General features: G+C 44.0%; 1 protein-coding gene across 8 annotated transcripts in view; it reads right to left on the reverse strand.

Moving 5' to 3' along the window:
• Window positions 1-1,159: 1,159 nt before the first annotated feature.
• ctbp1 (C-terminal binding protein 1) overlaps window positions 1,160-15,099 on the reverse strand; it is a 324,438-nt gene continuing 310,498 nt past the window's right edge. For all 8 annotated transcript variants that reach the window (XM_080199791.1, XM_080199863.1, XM_080199659.1 and 5 more), the window contains 3 exons: window positions 14,530-14,657; window positions 7,310-7,427; window positions 1,160-2,220 (listed from right to left, as the gene is read on the reverse strand). In XM_080199791.1, the coding sequence (XP_080055917.1) occupies window positions 2,037-2,220; window positions 7,310-7,427; window positions 14,530-14,657 (430 nt within the window). In that variant the 3' untranslated portion in view covers window positions 1,160-2,036. The remainder of the gene's footprint in view (window positions 2,221-7,309; window positions 7,428-14,529; window positions 14,658-15,099) is intronic.

Below are 15,099 nucleotides of genomic sequence, written 5' to 3' on the forward strand. Positions count from 1 at the left end.
ACCCTCCCTACCTCTGTAACCTTCTCCAGCTACAACTCTCCCTACCTGTGTCCTTAAACTTTTGTATCTTTTCCCAATGGAAGAAGGTGGAAGAGGGTATGTCCAGAGTGCGTGGTGTCCTTGATTATGCTGGCTGATTCTGAGGCAGTGGGAAGTGTAGACAGTGTCAATAGATGAGAGGGTGGTTTTAGTGATGGACAGTGCTTCGTTCACAAGCCTTTGTAGGTAATTGTGGTCTTGGACACAGCAGGAACCATACCAAGCTGTGATACAACCAGAAAGAATGTTTTCTATGAACATATGTAACAAACCACCCTCTACAGCACTCTGCAGTAAAGTATTCCAGATTCACTATCCTCAGAAGAAATTCCTCCTCATGTCTTATTGAGATCTGTCTTGTTGTCCCTTATTGAGATTATGCCCTCTAGTCCTAAATTCTCTCAGAAGGGGACACAATCTCTCAGCATCTACCCTGTCAAGCCATCGAGAATCCCATATGAAAAGCTTTCGGGATGTCCTCAAAGCATCTGTGAAGAGGTCAAACATCTCCCCGACCCATTGAGCTAGAGTGCATGCAAATCTCCGAACCTGAAGGACTGCCAAAGAGAGAGAACGAACGAAAATAGTTATTCAATTTGAATTTATACAAGATTTATTTTATTTTGCAAGTTACTTCAGCTAGGAATGCACAGTGCAGCATATGTATTTTAACTCTCACACTCTTTTTTTCCAGGTGACAAATGACTGATGGAACTTAACTCCAGCTTTAACACAATGTCATGGGAAACTGTAAAAGTCACAAAGTTGATTCAATTAAAGCAGCGATTCCCAGGTGCACAACTTATTAGTTCTAATAATAACAACAAGGGTTGAATCATCGAATGCTTGCAGCATTCAGTGCTTTACGTTCATGCCAGATCTAATATCTACTCAGCGAATCCTACTTCCCACCTTTTCCCTGCAAATCATTTCTCTTAAGAGCGAGCCAATTTGCCACCCATTTATACGTGGCTCCCTTGAAACACTGTCACGTGTTTTCTATATAAAGGCGCTATTTAATTACAAGTTGTTTATGGTGCATTAATCCTGCCTTTAAAGTGAATTAAAAAACATCCCAAATATCTTGCATTAGGCAAAATTAGTGAAACATGTGCCACACTAACATTTTCTGTCTTTTTGTTTTATTTCTTTAAAATAATTCATACAAATGGTTACAGTCACAAAACATGATTATTTCAACAAAAATATTGCTAGCCTACCACATTAACAGGAATCGATGTAGGCAAAGAAATGCTGCTACTTTCCAGTAGTCTAGTGCCGGTACGCATACCACCAATGATATACATTTAAAATGATGACAGTAAGCATAGTGCTGCTTCAGATGAAACTTTGTTTTCAAAATCTCTTTGCAACATTCTCCTCAGGCCCCAGTAAAGTAATGGGAATTCATGCCAGAAATAAAACAATGAATCAAGAAGAGAGTGTTGATCTTACTAGCTGGTGCTAAAAAAAAGACAAGCAGTTACAAAACAATGCACTGCATGGCATATAACACAAAATAGGTGGGAATTTTCCTTTAGTTTCCTGAGACGTCTGAAAACTGCCTCTTTTTGGGCGTGGATTTTAATGTATAAAAGAAAGTTTGTTTTCTTTTCAAAAAATCAGTTTTACTGAATATCTCTCTTGGTTTCTGTTTCACAGCTAAGCGAACAAACCCTTTTAAGTTCTAAAACTGTACACAGACATAGTACATTCATGATAGAATTAACTACTAGAACTTTTCTTGCTCACAGGGAACCCATAAGACACAGAAACAGTTAATCAGTCCACTGGATAGGGACACGCTACAATTTAACGGAGGAACAAAGTTACCAAATTTCTTCTTCTCTCCCTCATCTTTATTTGAAGTTGGACCAGTTTCTAAGATCAGTTTTTTTTCCCCATAGTCCAATGTTCACCACGATTCAGATTTTTTTTTGTTTATCTGAATTTGTGTGGATGGTGAAGATCTCGGTTCAGGAATGCAGTCCTTCTGGCTACAATTGGTCACCAGTGTGATCTCTGTCAGATTCCGGTTTGATCGTTTGCCCTGGGGAGGGGGCATGTGGTGGATGAGCTACTGTGGAAAGGCTGTGTGACAACGGCACAGCACTCGGAACTATTCCTTCTACTGTTGGTGGAAGTCCACTGGGAGCCACCCCAACAACACCTGGTGGATACCTGGAGGAGATAAAAGTGAGTTAGAACTACAATCCATATTAACCACACACAAGGACACAAATAAACTTGAGGTTATGAGAATGGTAACAGGCAAACCTCAAATTAACCAGTAGATACAATAAATGTTTACTTGGTTCATGACATAGCTAAAAAATGATTAGGACAGTTACACAGAATATTGCACATAGAACCTATTTCCTCTGTTACTAACTTTATTGCTTTACACCTCCTTGTCCAGTCTCATCTTAATTATATCCACAACTCTTCCAATGTCTTCCACTTCTCTACCTGGCCCCTGACTTTTTCCTTTGCATTATGAGTGTCCAAACCCTCTACAACAGATGACACCAAGATTGGTGGCATAGTGGACTTTGAAGAAAGTTATCTCCCATTGCAATGGGATCTTGATCAATTGGGCCACTGGGCTGATGAACAGCAGATGGAGTTTAATTTAGACAAATGCGAGGTGATGCATTTTGGTAGGTTGAACCAGGACAGGACTTACCTCAGTTAATGGTAAGGTGTTGGGAGAGATACAGAACAAAGAAATCTAGGGATACATGTTCATAGCTCCTTGGAAGTGGAGTCACAGGTGGACAGGGTGGTGAAGAAGTCATTTGGCATGCTTGGTTTCTTCGGTCAGGACACTGAATACAGGAGTTGGGACGTCTTGTTGAAGTTGTACAAGACATTGGTAAGGCCACACTTAGAATACTGTATGTAATTCTGGTTACCCTATTACAGAAAGGATATTATTAAACTAGAAGGAGTGCAGAAAAGATTTACTAGGATGCTACTGGGTCTTGATGGATTGCGTTAAAAGGAGAGGCTGAATAGACTGGGACATTTTTCTCTGGCGTGTAGGAGGCTGAGAGGTGACCTTATAGAGATCAATAAAATAATCAAGAGCATAGACAAGGTAGATAATCAATATTTTTTCCCCAAAAGTAGGGGAATCTAAAGCTAGAGGGCATAAGTTTAAAGGTGAGAGGGGAGAGATACAGAAGTGTCCAGAGGGATAATTTTTTCACAAAGGATGGTGAATGTCTGGAACAGGAGGTAGTAGTAGAGGCAGGTACAATTTTATCTTTTAAACAGCATTTAGATAGTTGCATGGGTATAGAGGAATATGGGCAACTTTTCCTTTAATTCCATTTGTTTCCTCAAAATAAAAGACCCTGCTATTTAAGGGTCCAACTCTATCTGCCTGTTCCCCTGGGATGTGTGGACATTCTTTGTTCCGATCTGGAGGAGGGGGCTGAGTGTATGGTAACGAAATTTGCTGATGACACGAAGATGAGTGGAAAAGCAAATTGCATGGAAGGCACGGAAAGTCTGCAGAGAGATCTGGATAGGCTGAGTGAGTGGGCGAGGACCTGGCAGATGGGAGTATAACGTTAACAAATGTGAGGTTATCCACTTTGGTAGAAATAATAGTCGGAGGGATTATTATTTAAAAGGCGAAAAGCTGCAGCATGCTACAGTGCAGTGGGACCTGGGGGTCCTTGTACATGAATTGCAAAAACCCAGTCTGCAGGTGCAGCAGGTATCAAGAAGGCGAATGGAATGTTGGCCTTTATAGCGAGGGGGATAGAATATAAAAGCAGGGAGGTCTTGCTGCAACTGTACAGGGCACTGGTGAGGCCGCAACTGGAGTACTGTGTACCGTTTTGGTCACCGCATTTGCGAAAGGATATACCTGCCTTGGAGGGAGTACAGAGAAGGTTCACCAGGCTGATACTGGAGATGAGGGGGTTAGACTATGAAGAGAGATTGAATAGACTGGGTCTGTACTCGTTAAGAGTTTAGAAGGTTGAGGGGGGATCTTATGGAGACATAAGATAATGTGGGGGCTAGACAGGGTAGAGGTAGAGAGATTCTTGCCGCTTAGAAAGAATAGCAGAACTAGAGGGCACAGCCTCAAGAGAAGGTGGGCGGGACGGGGGGGGACTTTAGATCAGAGTTGAGGGGGAACTTCTTCACTCAAAATGGTGGTGAGTCTCTGGAATTCTCTGCCCGTTAAAGTGGTGGAGGCTACCTCACTGAATATATTTAAGTCACAGGTAGATATGTTTCTAATAGACAAGGGAATTAAGGGTTATGGGGAGAAAGCGGGGAAGTGGAACTGAACGACTTCAGATCAGCCATCATCTTGTTGAACAGTGGGGCAGGCTCAAAGGGCTAGATGGCCTACTCCTGCTCCTATTTCTTATGATCTTATGTTCCAGTTCTACTCAGATCCACTCCCTCATCTCTTTTTCCAATATACTGTTGACTTCAATAGTACAGTTTCCAGCTATCACCCCAATGAGGGAAGTTTCAATGAATTTGCTTTCAGGTTTGTGGATTGTAAAATGTGTGGCTCCATTCACAATTCTTCTAAGAAGCAGCTTACAAAGTAGGGGCTGAATTTGATGGGATTTGCAAATTTGGGGGTGGGAAGCACAGGGTGATGGAAAATGGCGAGGGAAGGACAGGAATAGAGCACTAGTGATAGAGGCTGGCTATTCTCCCAAAGCCTCATTACTAGCAACAAAATTCACATCAAGAGTGTGATGGAATAGTTGCCACACATTTGCATAAGAACATAAGAAATAGGAGCAGGAGTAGGCCATCCAGCCCTTCGAGCCTGCCCCGCCATTCAATAAGATCATGGCTGATCTGACGTGGCTTAGTTCCACATTTCCGCCCTCTCCCCATAACCCTTAATCCCCTCGCTTATCAAAAACCCATCAACCCGCGTCTTAAAAATATTTAGCGAGGCAGCCTCCACCACCTCAACGGGCAGAGAATTCCAGAGATTCACCACCCTTTGAGTGAAGAAGTTCCTCCTCAACTCCGTTCCAAACCGCCCTCCCCTTTATCTTGAGGCTGTGCCCCCTAGTCCTACTGTCCTTTCTGAGCGGGAAGAGTCTCTCCACCTCTATCCTATCCATCCCATTCATCATCTCATATGTCTCAATGAGATCTCTCCTCATTCTTCTAAACTCTAACGAGTACAAGCCTAGTTTATTCAGCCTCTCCTCATAGCTCAACCCCCTCAACTCCGGTATCAGCCTAGTAAACCTCCTCTGCACTCCCTCCAAGGCCAAAATATCCTTGCGTAAGTGCGGCGACCAAAACTGCACACAGTACTCCAGCTGCGGCCTCACCAATGCCCTATACAGCCGCAGCAAGACCTCCCTACTTTTATATTCAATCCCCCTCGCTATGAAGGCCAGCATCCCATTAGCCTTCCTGACCACCTGCTGCAGGCTTCCTCTAGTCCTAAAAACAACCATTTTATGCCTACTCTCTGTTTTCCTATCAAGCAACCAATTTTGGATCCATACTCCACGTCCTTTTTATTACACGGACTTCAATTTTGTCAACATGATTGTTTTATGGCACTTTATCAAATGCCTTTTGGAAGTCCATGTGCACCAGATCAAATGTATTACCATAAACATCGAAGAAGCTCAGTCCAGATAATTGAATCTGATTTGCTTTTAACAAATTAATGCTGTCTTTCCTTGATTAATGCACATTTATTCCAAGTCAATATTAGTTTTTAATAAGAAAAAGGAGCAGGAATAGGCCATTTGGCCTTTCAAACCTGCTCCACCATTCAATAAGATCATGATTCATTTGATTGTGACCTTAACTCTACCTTCCTTCCTGCCCACCATAAACCATGACTCCTTGTTGATCAAAAATCTGTTCAACTGAGGCTTGAATATATTGAATATTGAATAATATTGAATATATTGCAACTGCACTCAAGCTTAGACCAGGGTAGACAAAGTAATTTGAATAATAGGTGACCCTTCCAATATCTAAGCCCTAGTGATTGTAGTTGTAGTCAGTATTATATGGATGTATTGCAGCAAAGTTACTTAAACAATAATACATTATTACTTCAACAGCATCCATTTCCCCTGCAACGTTATGGGAACACCATCAATTCCAGGGTCCCTTTCAAGTCAAACATTCTGACAAATGTATATTTCTCTTCCTTCATAGCTGCTGGGTCAATTTTTTGGAACTCCCTACCCAGCACTATTGTGGGAACACCATCACTGTGCAGGCTGTCGTGGTTCAAGAACATCCGCCAGGAGAACAGCAGCATGGTAGCACAGTGGTTAGCACTGCTGCTTCACAGCTCCAGGGTTCGATTCCCAGCTCGGGTCACTGTCTGTGTGGAGTTTGCACATCCTCCTCGTGTCTGCGTGGGTTTCCTCCGGGTACTCCGGTTTCCTCCCACAGTCCAGAGGGATTAGTGGGTATATGCAGGGATATGGGGGTAGGGCCTGGGTGGGATTGTGTTCAGTGCAGACTCGATAGGCCGAAGGGCCTCTTTCTGCGCTGTAGGGTTCTATGGTTATCCCCTTCTCAGGTAAATGACTTAAGGCATGTCATTGTTACCCCCAGTTCAGGAACAATAAAAGAATTCAACTAAAACAGTTTAACTGATTATATCACCTAATTACAGCTTTTGGTTCTTAGCGTTTGATTACATAAGAACAGTATTGCAGTTGAAGGGTAATTCATTGTGTGAAGTGTTTTGAGCAGATTCCTGTGTTAAGATGCTATATGTACAGAAATTTATTTTTCATTTATTCTTTCATGTGATGTGGGCAGCGCTAGCAAGGCCAGCCTTTGTTACCCATCCTTAATTGCTCTTGAAGTAAGTGGCGTTTAAGAGTCAACCACATTGTTGAGGATCTGGTCTCACATACATATAGGCCAAACTAGGTAGGAAGGCAGATTTCCTCCCTTTATCATTGCAAAACATCTTTGTTGGGACCTGCTATCAGCTCGATGAGACCCATTGGGTTTCACAACAAAGGCTGAGGAATTCCTGCTCTATGGTGTTCGTGCTCCAGAATCTTCCCCCTTGTTGTCATTTCCTTTGATATGGGTGGAACCTCAATCAGTTGGAGTCTTTTGAACCTCTGGTAACTTTTATGGTTCTTTTTACTAGCCCACAAAATAATTGATTTATTGAATTCAATTTCACAATTTGCCATAGTTGGATTTGAACCCAATATCATTAACAGTTGATGGCAAATGTTATATTCTTCAACCTTGCCTTTCCTACAGTGCTTACCTGTAGGCAGCACCATTTAGTTCTGGGTGAACTACTGCAGCGTCCATTCCAGCCCAGTGAGTAGCTGCAGTCAGGTAATCTTTATTAATACAATTTTTCAGGTTATCTGGGATGCGACCTAAAGGAAATGCAGAAAATGTATTTAATTAACTGGTTCACCCCATAACATAATAAAATGTGCATCCAAAAGTAAAACTGAGCACAAGAAGTTGAAAAACTCAGATGGGCAATAAAGACTGGCCTAACCAGAAGCAGTCAAATCCTGTGAATTAATTTTAAAAATTCATACTCAGCATTTGCTTCGTGTCCAACTTGGAAATAGCACTTTTTTACCTCTCTTTGATTTGATTTGTTATTGTCACATGTACTAACATAGTGAAAACTATTGCCTCTCATGTGCTATACAGACAAAACATACTGTTCATAGAGAAGGAAAGCAGAGAGTGCAGAATGTAGTGTTATAGTCATAGCTAGGGTGTAGAGAAAGATCAACTTAATGCAAGGTAGGTCCATTCAGAAGTCAGAGCAGCAGGGAAACAGCTGTTCTCGAGTTGATTGGTACATGACCTCAGACTTTAGTTTCATTTTCCTGGAGGAAGAAGGTGGAAGAGAGAACGCCAGGGGTGCGTGGGGTCCTTAATTAATTAATCTGGCTGCTTTGCCGAGGCAGCGGGAAGTGTAGACAGAGTCAACGGGTGGGAGACTGGTTTGTGTGATGGATTGGGCTACATTCACGACCTTTTGTAGTTCCTTGCAGGAGCAGGAACCATACCAAGCTGTGATACAACCAGAAAGAATGCTTTCTATGATGCATCTATAAACGTTGGAGAGAGTTGTAGCTGACGTGCCAAATTTCCTTAGTCTTCTGAGAAAGTAGAGGCGTTGGTGGGCTTTCTTAACCATAGTGTCGCATGGGAGTGGGGGAACAGGACAGGCTGGTGGTGATCTGGACACCTAAAAACTTAAAGCTTCAACTCTTTCTACTTTGTCCCCATTGACATATACACTGCATGTTCTCCTTTATGCTTCCTGAAGTCGATGACAATATCCTTTGTTTTGTTGACATTAAGGGAAAGAGGATTGTTGCCACACCAGATTCTCAATCTCATTCCTGTACTCCATCTCATCATTGTTTGAGATCCGACCCACTATGGTGGCGTTGTCAGCAAACTTGAAAATCGAATTGGAAGGGAATATGGCCACAGAGTCATAAGTGTATAAGGAGTACAGTAGGGGGCTAAGAACACAGCGTTCTGGGGCACCAGTGTTGGGGATGATCTTGGAGGTGTTGTTGCCTATGCTTACTGACTGTGATCTGTCAGTTAGGAAGTTTAGGATCCAGTTGCAGAGGGAGGTTCAGGCCACGGAGTTTGGAGGTGAATTTTGTGGGAATAATAGAACATAGAACACTACAGCACAAACTGGCCCTTCGGCCCACAAGTTGCACCGATCACATTTATACCGACGAAGCCACAAACCTATCTATAACCCCCAATCCCATGAGATCCCATATACTCATCCAGAAGTCTTTTAAAAGACCCTAGCGAGTTCGCCTCCACCACCACCGACGGCAGCCGATCCCATTCACTCACCACCCTCCGAGTGAAAAACTAACCCCTAACATCTCCTCTGTACTTGCTTCCCTGCACCTTAAATCTGTGTCCTCTCGTAGCGACCATTTCAGCCCGGGGAAATAACCTCTGAGAATCCACCCTATCTATTCCTCTCAACATCTTATAAACCTTTATCAGGTCGCCCCTCAACCTTCGTCTCTCCAGGGAGAAGAGTCCCAGCTCCCTCAACCTATCTTCATAAGGCATGCCTCCCAATCCAGGCAGCATCCTTGTAAATCTCCTCTGCACCCTCTCAATAGCTTCCACATCCTTCCTATATAGTGAGGCGACCAGAACTGCGCACAGTACTCCAAGTGAGGTCTGACAAGGGTCCTATAAAGTTTCAGCATTACCTCCCAACTCCTAAACTCAATCCCTCGATTAATGAAGGCAAGTACACCATGCGTCTTCTTGACCACATCCTCCGCCTGCAAGGCCGATGTAAGAGCCCTATGGACCCGGACCCCAAGATCCTTCTGCTCTTCAACACAGCTAAGACTCCTACCCTTGATGTTGTATTCCTTCATCCCATTGGTCTTGCCAAAACGGACCACGACACATTTATCTGCGTTGAAGACCATCTGTCACTTCTCCGCCCAGTCTTGCATTCTATCTATGTCACGCTGCAACTTCTGACATCCCTCCAGACCATCCACAACACCACCAACCTTCGTATCGTCGGCGAACTTACTAACCCACCCCTTCAATTCCTCATCCGCAATCCTCCGGAACCTCTCCGTCTCCATCAACGACGCAAAGATCATCGCCAGGGGCTCTGCAATCACTTCCCTCACCTCCCACAGTAACCTGGGGTACATCCCATCCGGTCCCGGCGACTTGTCTATCTTGATAGCGTTTAAAAGTTCTAACACATCCTCTTCCTTAACAACCACATACTCAATCTTTTCAGACTGCCGCAAACCTGTAGTACAACATAAGAAATAGGAGCAGGAGTAGGCCATCTAGCCCTCCGAGCCTGCCCCGCCATTCAATAAGATCATGGCTGATCTGTCGTGGCTCATTTCCACATTCCTGCCCTCTCCCCATAATCCTTAATCCCCTCGCTTATCAAAAACCCATCAACCCGCGTCTTAAAAATATTGAGCAAGGCAGCCTTCAACGGGCAGAGAATTCCAGAGATTCACCACCCTTTGAGTGAAGAAGTTCCTCCTCAACTCCGTTCTAAACCACCCTCCCTTTATCTTGAGGCTGTGCCCCCTAGTCCTACTGTTCTTCCTGAGCGGGAAGAGTCTCTCCACCTCTATCCTATCCATCCCATTCATCATCTTACATGTCTCAATGAGATCTCCCCTCATAGCTCAACCCCCTCAACTCCGGCATCAGCCTAGTAAACCTCCTCTGCACTCCCTCCAAGGCCAAAATATCCTTGCCTAAGTGCAGCGACCACAACTGCACAGAGTACTCCAGCTGCGGCCTCACCAATGCCCTATACAGCTGCAGCAAGACCTCCCTACTTTTATATTCAATCCCCCTCGCTATGAAGGCCAGCATCCCATTCGCCTTCCTGACCACCTGCTGCACCTGCAGGCTGGGTTTTTGCGACTCATGCACAAGGACCCCGAGGTCCCTCTGCACCGTTGCCTGCTGCAGTTTTTCGCCACATAAGTAATAGTCCTTCCTACCATTATTCCTACCAAAGTGGACCACCTCGCACTTGCCAACATTAAATTCCATTTGCCAGTTCCTGGCCCATTCGCCCAGCCTATCTAGATCCTTCTGCAGACTCTCCACACCCTCCGTGCAATTTGCCGTTCCACCAATCTTGGTGTCATCAGCAAATTTTGACATCATACACTTGGTTCCGTCCTCCAGATCATCTATCTAAATGGTAAATAGCTGAGGCCCCAGCACCGACCCCTGTGGCACTCCACTAGTCACCAACCGCTAATCCGAATAGCGCCCATTGACCCCCACTCTCTGCCTCCTATTTGACAACCAATCCTCTATCCACGCTAACACCCTACCCTCAACTCCATGCCCCCTTACCTTCTGCAATAACCTCTTGAGGTACCTTGTCAAACGCCTTCTGAAAATCAAGAAACCTCCCAGATCACTTTCCACCGTGAATACCGAGGCAAAGTACTCATTAAGCACCTCTGCCATTTCTTCCAGTTCCACACAGACCTTTCCCCCTTTACCTTTTATAGGTCCTATCCCTTGTCTTCTCATCCTTTTTCTTTTCACATATTTGTAGAAGGCCTTGGCATTCTCCTTAATCTTACCTGCCAAGGCCTTCTCATGGCCCCTTCTGGCTCTCCTAATTTCTTCTTTAAGCTCCTTTCAACAAGTCTTATACTCCTCTAGATCCTTAACATCTCCTAGCTCTCTGAACCTTTTACACACCTATCTTTTCTTCCTGAATAGGTTCACCACAACCTTCGTGCACCATGGTTCCCACGCCCTACCAAAACCTCCTTGTCTCATCGGAACGTTATCATGCAGAGCTCCAGTCAAACATTTGCCACCTTCCTTCTGTACTTTTCCCCAAGAACACCTCCTTCCAGTTTATTCGTCCAATTATCTGCCTGATGTCTTCATATTTCCCCTTACTCCAGACAAACACCTTCCTAGCCTACCTGATCCTATCTCTTTCAAATGCTAATCGTGAAGGAGATAGAATTATGATCTCCATCACCAAAATGCTCTCCTACCGAGAGATCCCACACCTGTCCTGGTTCATTAGCCAGCACCAGGTCAAGTACAGCCTCTCCTTTCGTAGGCTTATCCACGTACTGTGTCAGGAAACCCTCCTGAACACACCTAACAAACTCCTCCCCATCCAAACCCCTTACCCTTGGGATATTCCAGTCGATGTTTGGGAAATTAAAGTCTCCCATCACGACAACTCTGTTATTTCTACATCTCTCTGGGATCTGTTTCCCTATCTGCATCTCTACTTCCCTGTCACCATTGGGCAGCCTATAGAAAACACCCAAAGTTATCGACCCTTTGCTGTTCCTAATTTCCACCCACAGAGACTCTGTAGACAGTCCCTCCACGGCATCCTCCTTCTCTGCAGCCATGACACTGTCCCTGATCAACAGTGCCACTTCAATAGCGTTGACGGCTGGGCTGTAGTCAAAAATTGGAGTCTGACATGGGTGTCCTCGTTTTCCAGTTGTTCCAGGATTGAGTGCAGGGCCAGGGAAATGGCGTCTGCTGTGAACTTTTGCAGCAGTAGGCAAACTGCAGTGGATCCAGGTAGTCCGGGAAACTGGAATTGATTCGTGCCATGACTAACTTTTAGAAGCACTTCATAATGATGGATTTCAGAGCCACTAGCCGATAGTCATTAATGCACACTGCTTGGTTTTTCTTGTGTACTGGGATGATGGTCTTCTTGAAGCAGATAGGGACCTCAGATTGTTGTAAAGATGGTTGAAGATGTTTGTGACTACTTCCGCCAGCTGATCTGCACAGGATCTGAGTGCACGTCCAGGTACCCCATCTGAATCAGTTGCTTTCTGTGAGTTGAACTTCAAAAAAGCTGCTCTGACATCTGCAATGGTGACCCCAGATACAGGTTCAGCCAGAGCTTCCAGGCTGGAGGGCATGCTTTCGCTGACCTCTTGCTCAAAATGGGTGAAGGATGCATTGAGCTCATCATGCAGGGGTGCATTGGAGCTGGTGATTTTACATGCCTTCATCTTGTAGCTTGTTATGTCTTGCAGACCTTGCCATAGTCGTCAGGGGGTCGGTGTGGCTAGCCTTGAACTCTAGCTTGGTCTGGGGTACTGTCTTTTGGCATCTTTGATGGATTCCCTTAGATCGTATCGGACTGTGTGTAGGTCAGTGTCACCTGACTTGGATGTCTCAGACCTGAACTTCAGCAGCAGTGGATATTCCTGTTCACCCATGGTTTCCGGTTGGGGAACACACCGATTTGCTTCTTTGGCATACAGTCTTCTACATATTTACCAATGAAGTCAGTTACGATAGTGACATACTCGTTCAGGCTGCCGCAGAGTTTTTAAATATTGACCAGTCCACTGACTCCAAGCAGCCCCGTAGGAGGTCATCTGATTCCTCAAACCAACACTGCACGGCTCTCTTTGATGGATTCTCCCAATTCAGTTTTTGCTTGTAAGCTGGGAGGAGGAGCACACCCTTGTAGTCCGATTTGCCAAAGTGTAGGTGGGCAACAGAACAGTAGGCATGTTTGATATCTGTGTAGCAGTGGTCTAGGATGTTTAGGCTTCCAGTGGAGCAGGAGACATGTTCGTGGTAACTTGGTAGTACGCTCTTGAGCTTGGCCTGACTGAAGTCCCCTGCCTCGGGACTTTTCATCTCAAGCCTATTTGTAGTGGTGTATTTCGTCCGGCGCGATCTTCATGTCCGCATGGGGTGGGATGTAAACAGCCATCAGGATAATGGAGGTGAACTCCGTGGAAGGTAGTAGGGGTAGCATTTTAGCGTCAGGTATTCTAGGTCTAGGAAACAAAGTTGCCAGTGTTGCTACATCTAGGCACCATGAGGTATTGATTAGGAGGCAGACCCCATCTCCTCTAGCCTTAGGCCACTGTATAGTCCATTCGATGGATTGAGAAGCCCTCTGACTGTAGGGCACCTTCTGGTGAAGCAGCAGTGAGCCACACCTCCATGAAACAGAATACACAGCAGTCCCTCAGTTCTCTTCGGAAAGCCAGCATTTTTGCATAAACAACAGAATTACAATATTTGGAGCTATGAGTGTCCAAAGGCACCCAGGATAAGAAGATGACAAGACAGAAAACAGAGGTTAGTAAATGTATGCACATTTTCTTCAGTTTGCACTTCAAGGTAAGAAACAATTGGTGCACTTTTAAACATTTGAAAAAAAATTAAAAAGGCCAAGAGAAATGACAAATAAAAAGAGCTAAAGTACATCTGCAAAATACTGCAGATCAGAAATAAAAATAGAAAATGCTGGAAAAGCTACTAAATGGGTTTAGCAGCACCAGTGGACAGAGAAACAAAGCTAACATTTCAAGTCCAATATGAATCTTATTTTGGGCTGAAGAGTTAGCTGATTCAAAGAGATGCTCAGTATTTTTTTGAATCATAGAATCTCTACAGCACAGGAGGCCAAAAAGTCTGCTTTAGCATGTGACTTTAACCCTGCTTAAGGCTTCTAATTATATATAAATATAGTACATCAATCTAATTATTTCATGCCTACAAAACGTCTAGCAAAAACATCGGCCCATCAAGCTTGCACTGACAACAATCCCACCCGATTCTGTAACCCCACACATTTACCCTGCTAATCCCCCCAAAAGTAGGGTCAATTTACCATCACCAATCAGCCTAATCAGCGCATCTTTTGAATCCATATATTTTAAACCATTTGTAGGCCTTTCACACAAACTAAAGTTATATTGCATTATTTGCTGTAAAGGCTACATTCTATCAATGCAATCTGAAGGCAAAGGAAAAACTCTCAAGAGTAGGTTTTAATTTTGTATGGCCACATACACAAGAGATAGCGAATCTCTCCTGAAGTCAATGGAAATAAAAGTCAAGAGAGTTGCAGAGCAAGTTCATGATTCATCATCACCCGCATTACACTACCGTAAACTGGGTCTAAACCACTGTGCAACAGCTTACCTGTTATAGCTCTCCGTATTTCTTGGGCTGCCTCTTCTCTCATCTCAATTGAAGCTTGTTCACTGTACCAGGCAGCATGTGGCGTACAGATTAGATTTGGAGCATCTTTTAAAGGGCCTTGACTAAAACTGTGTACAACAGTATATATTTTTAAAATTAATATCTAATCAATCTAACCAAAAATAAATAAATACTTGCACAGGCATTAAAGATGTACAATTGTGTTCAATTGTATTCACTTTTTTGTGCATGTAACAAATAGTTACAGCATTAGGTCCATAATGCTACCAACGGTCATCTATCAATACAAATAGTAATTTTTTATGACTGAGACATTGCATGATTATACTGAGTCTCTAACTGGCCTATATTAAATGTATGACAACCACCATTATAGCCATAACAGTGCCTCATCCACAACTCAACAGATGCTGAATGTTTACTTTTCTTGGGATAAATTTGCATTCCTGCAAGTTTTGATTGGGTAGTGGGCTGAGATGAGTGAAAAAACATAAGAACATAAGAAATAGGAGCAGGAGTAGGCCAACTAGCCCTTCGAGCCTGCCCCGC

The sequence above is a fragment of the Carcharhinus amblyrhynchos genome, chromosome 1 (assembly GCF_965287045.1).
Source record: "Carcharhinus amblyrhynchos chromosome 1, sCarAmb.v2.hapA, whole genome shotgun sequence".
NCBI classification, from domain to species: Eukaryota; Metazoa; Chordata; class Chondrichthyes; order Carcharhiniformes; family Carcharhinidae; genus Carcharhinus; species Carcharhinus amblyrhynchos.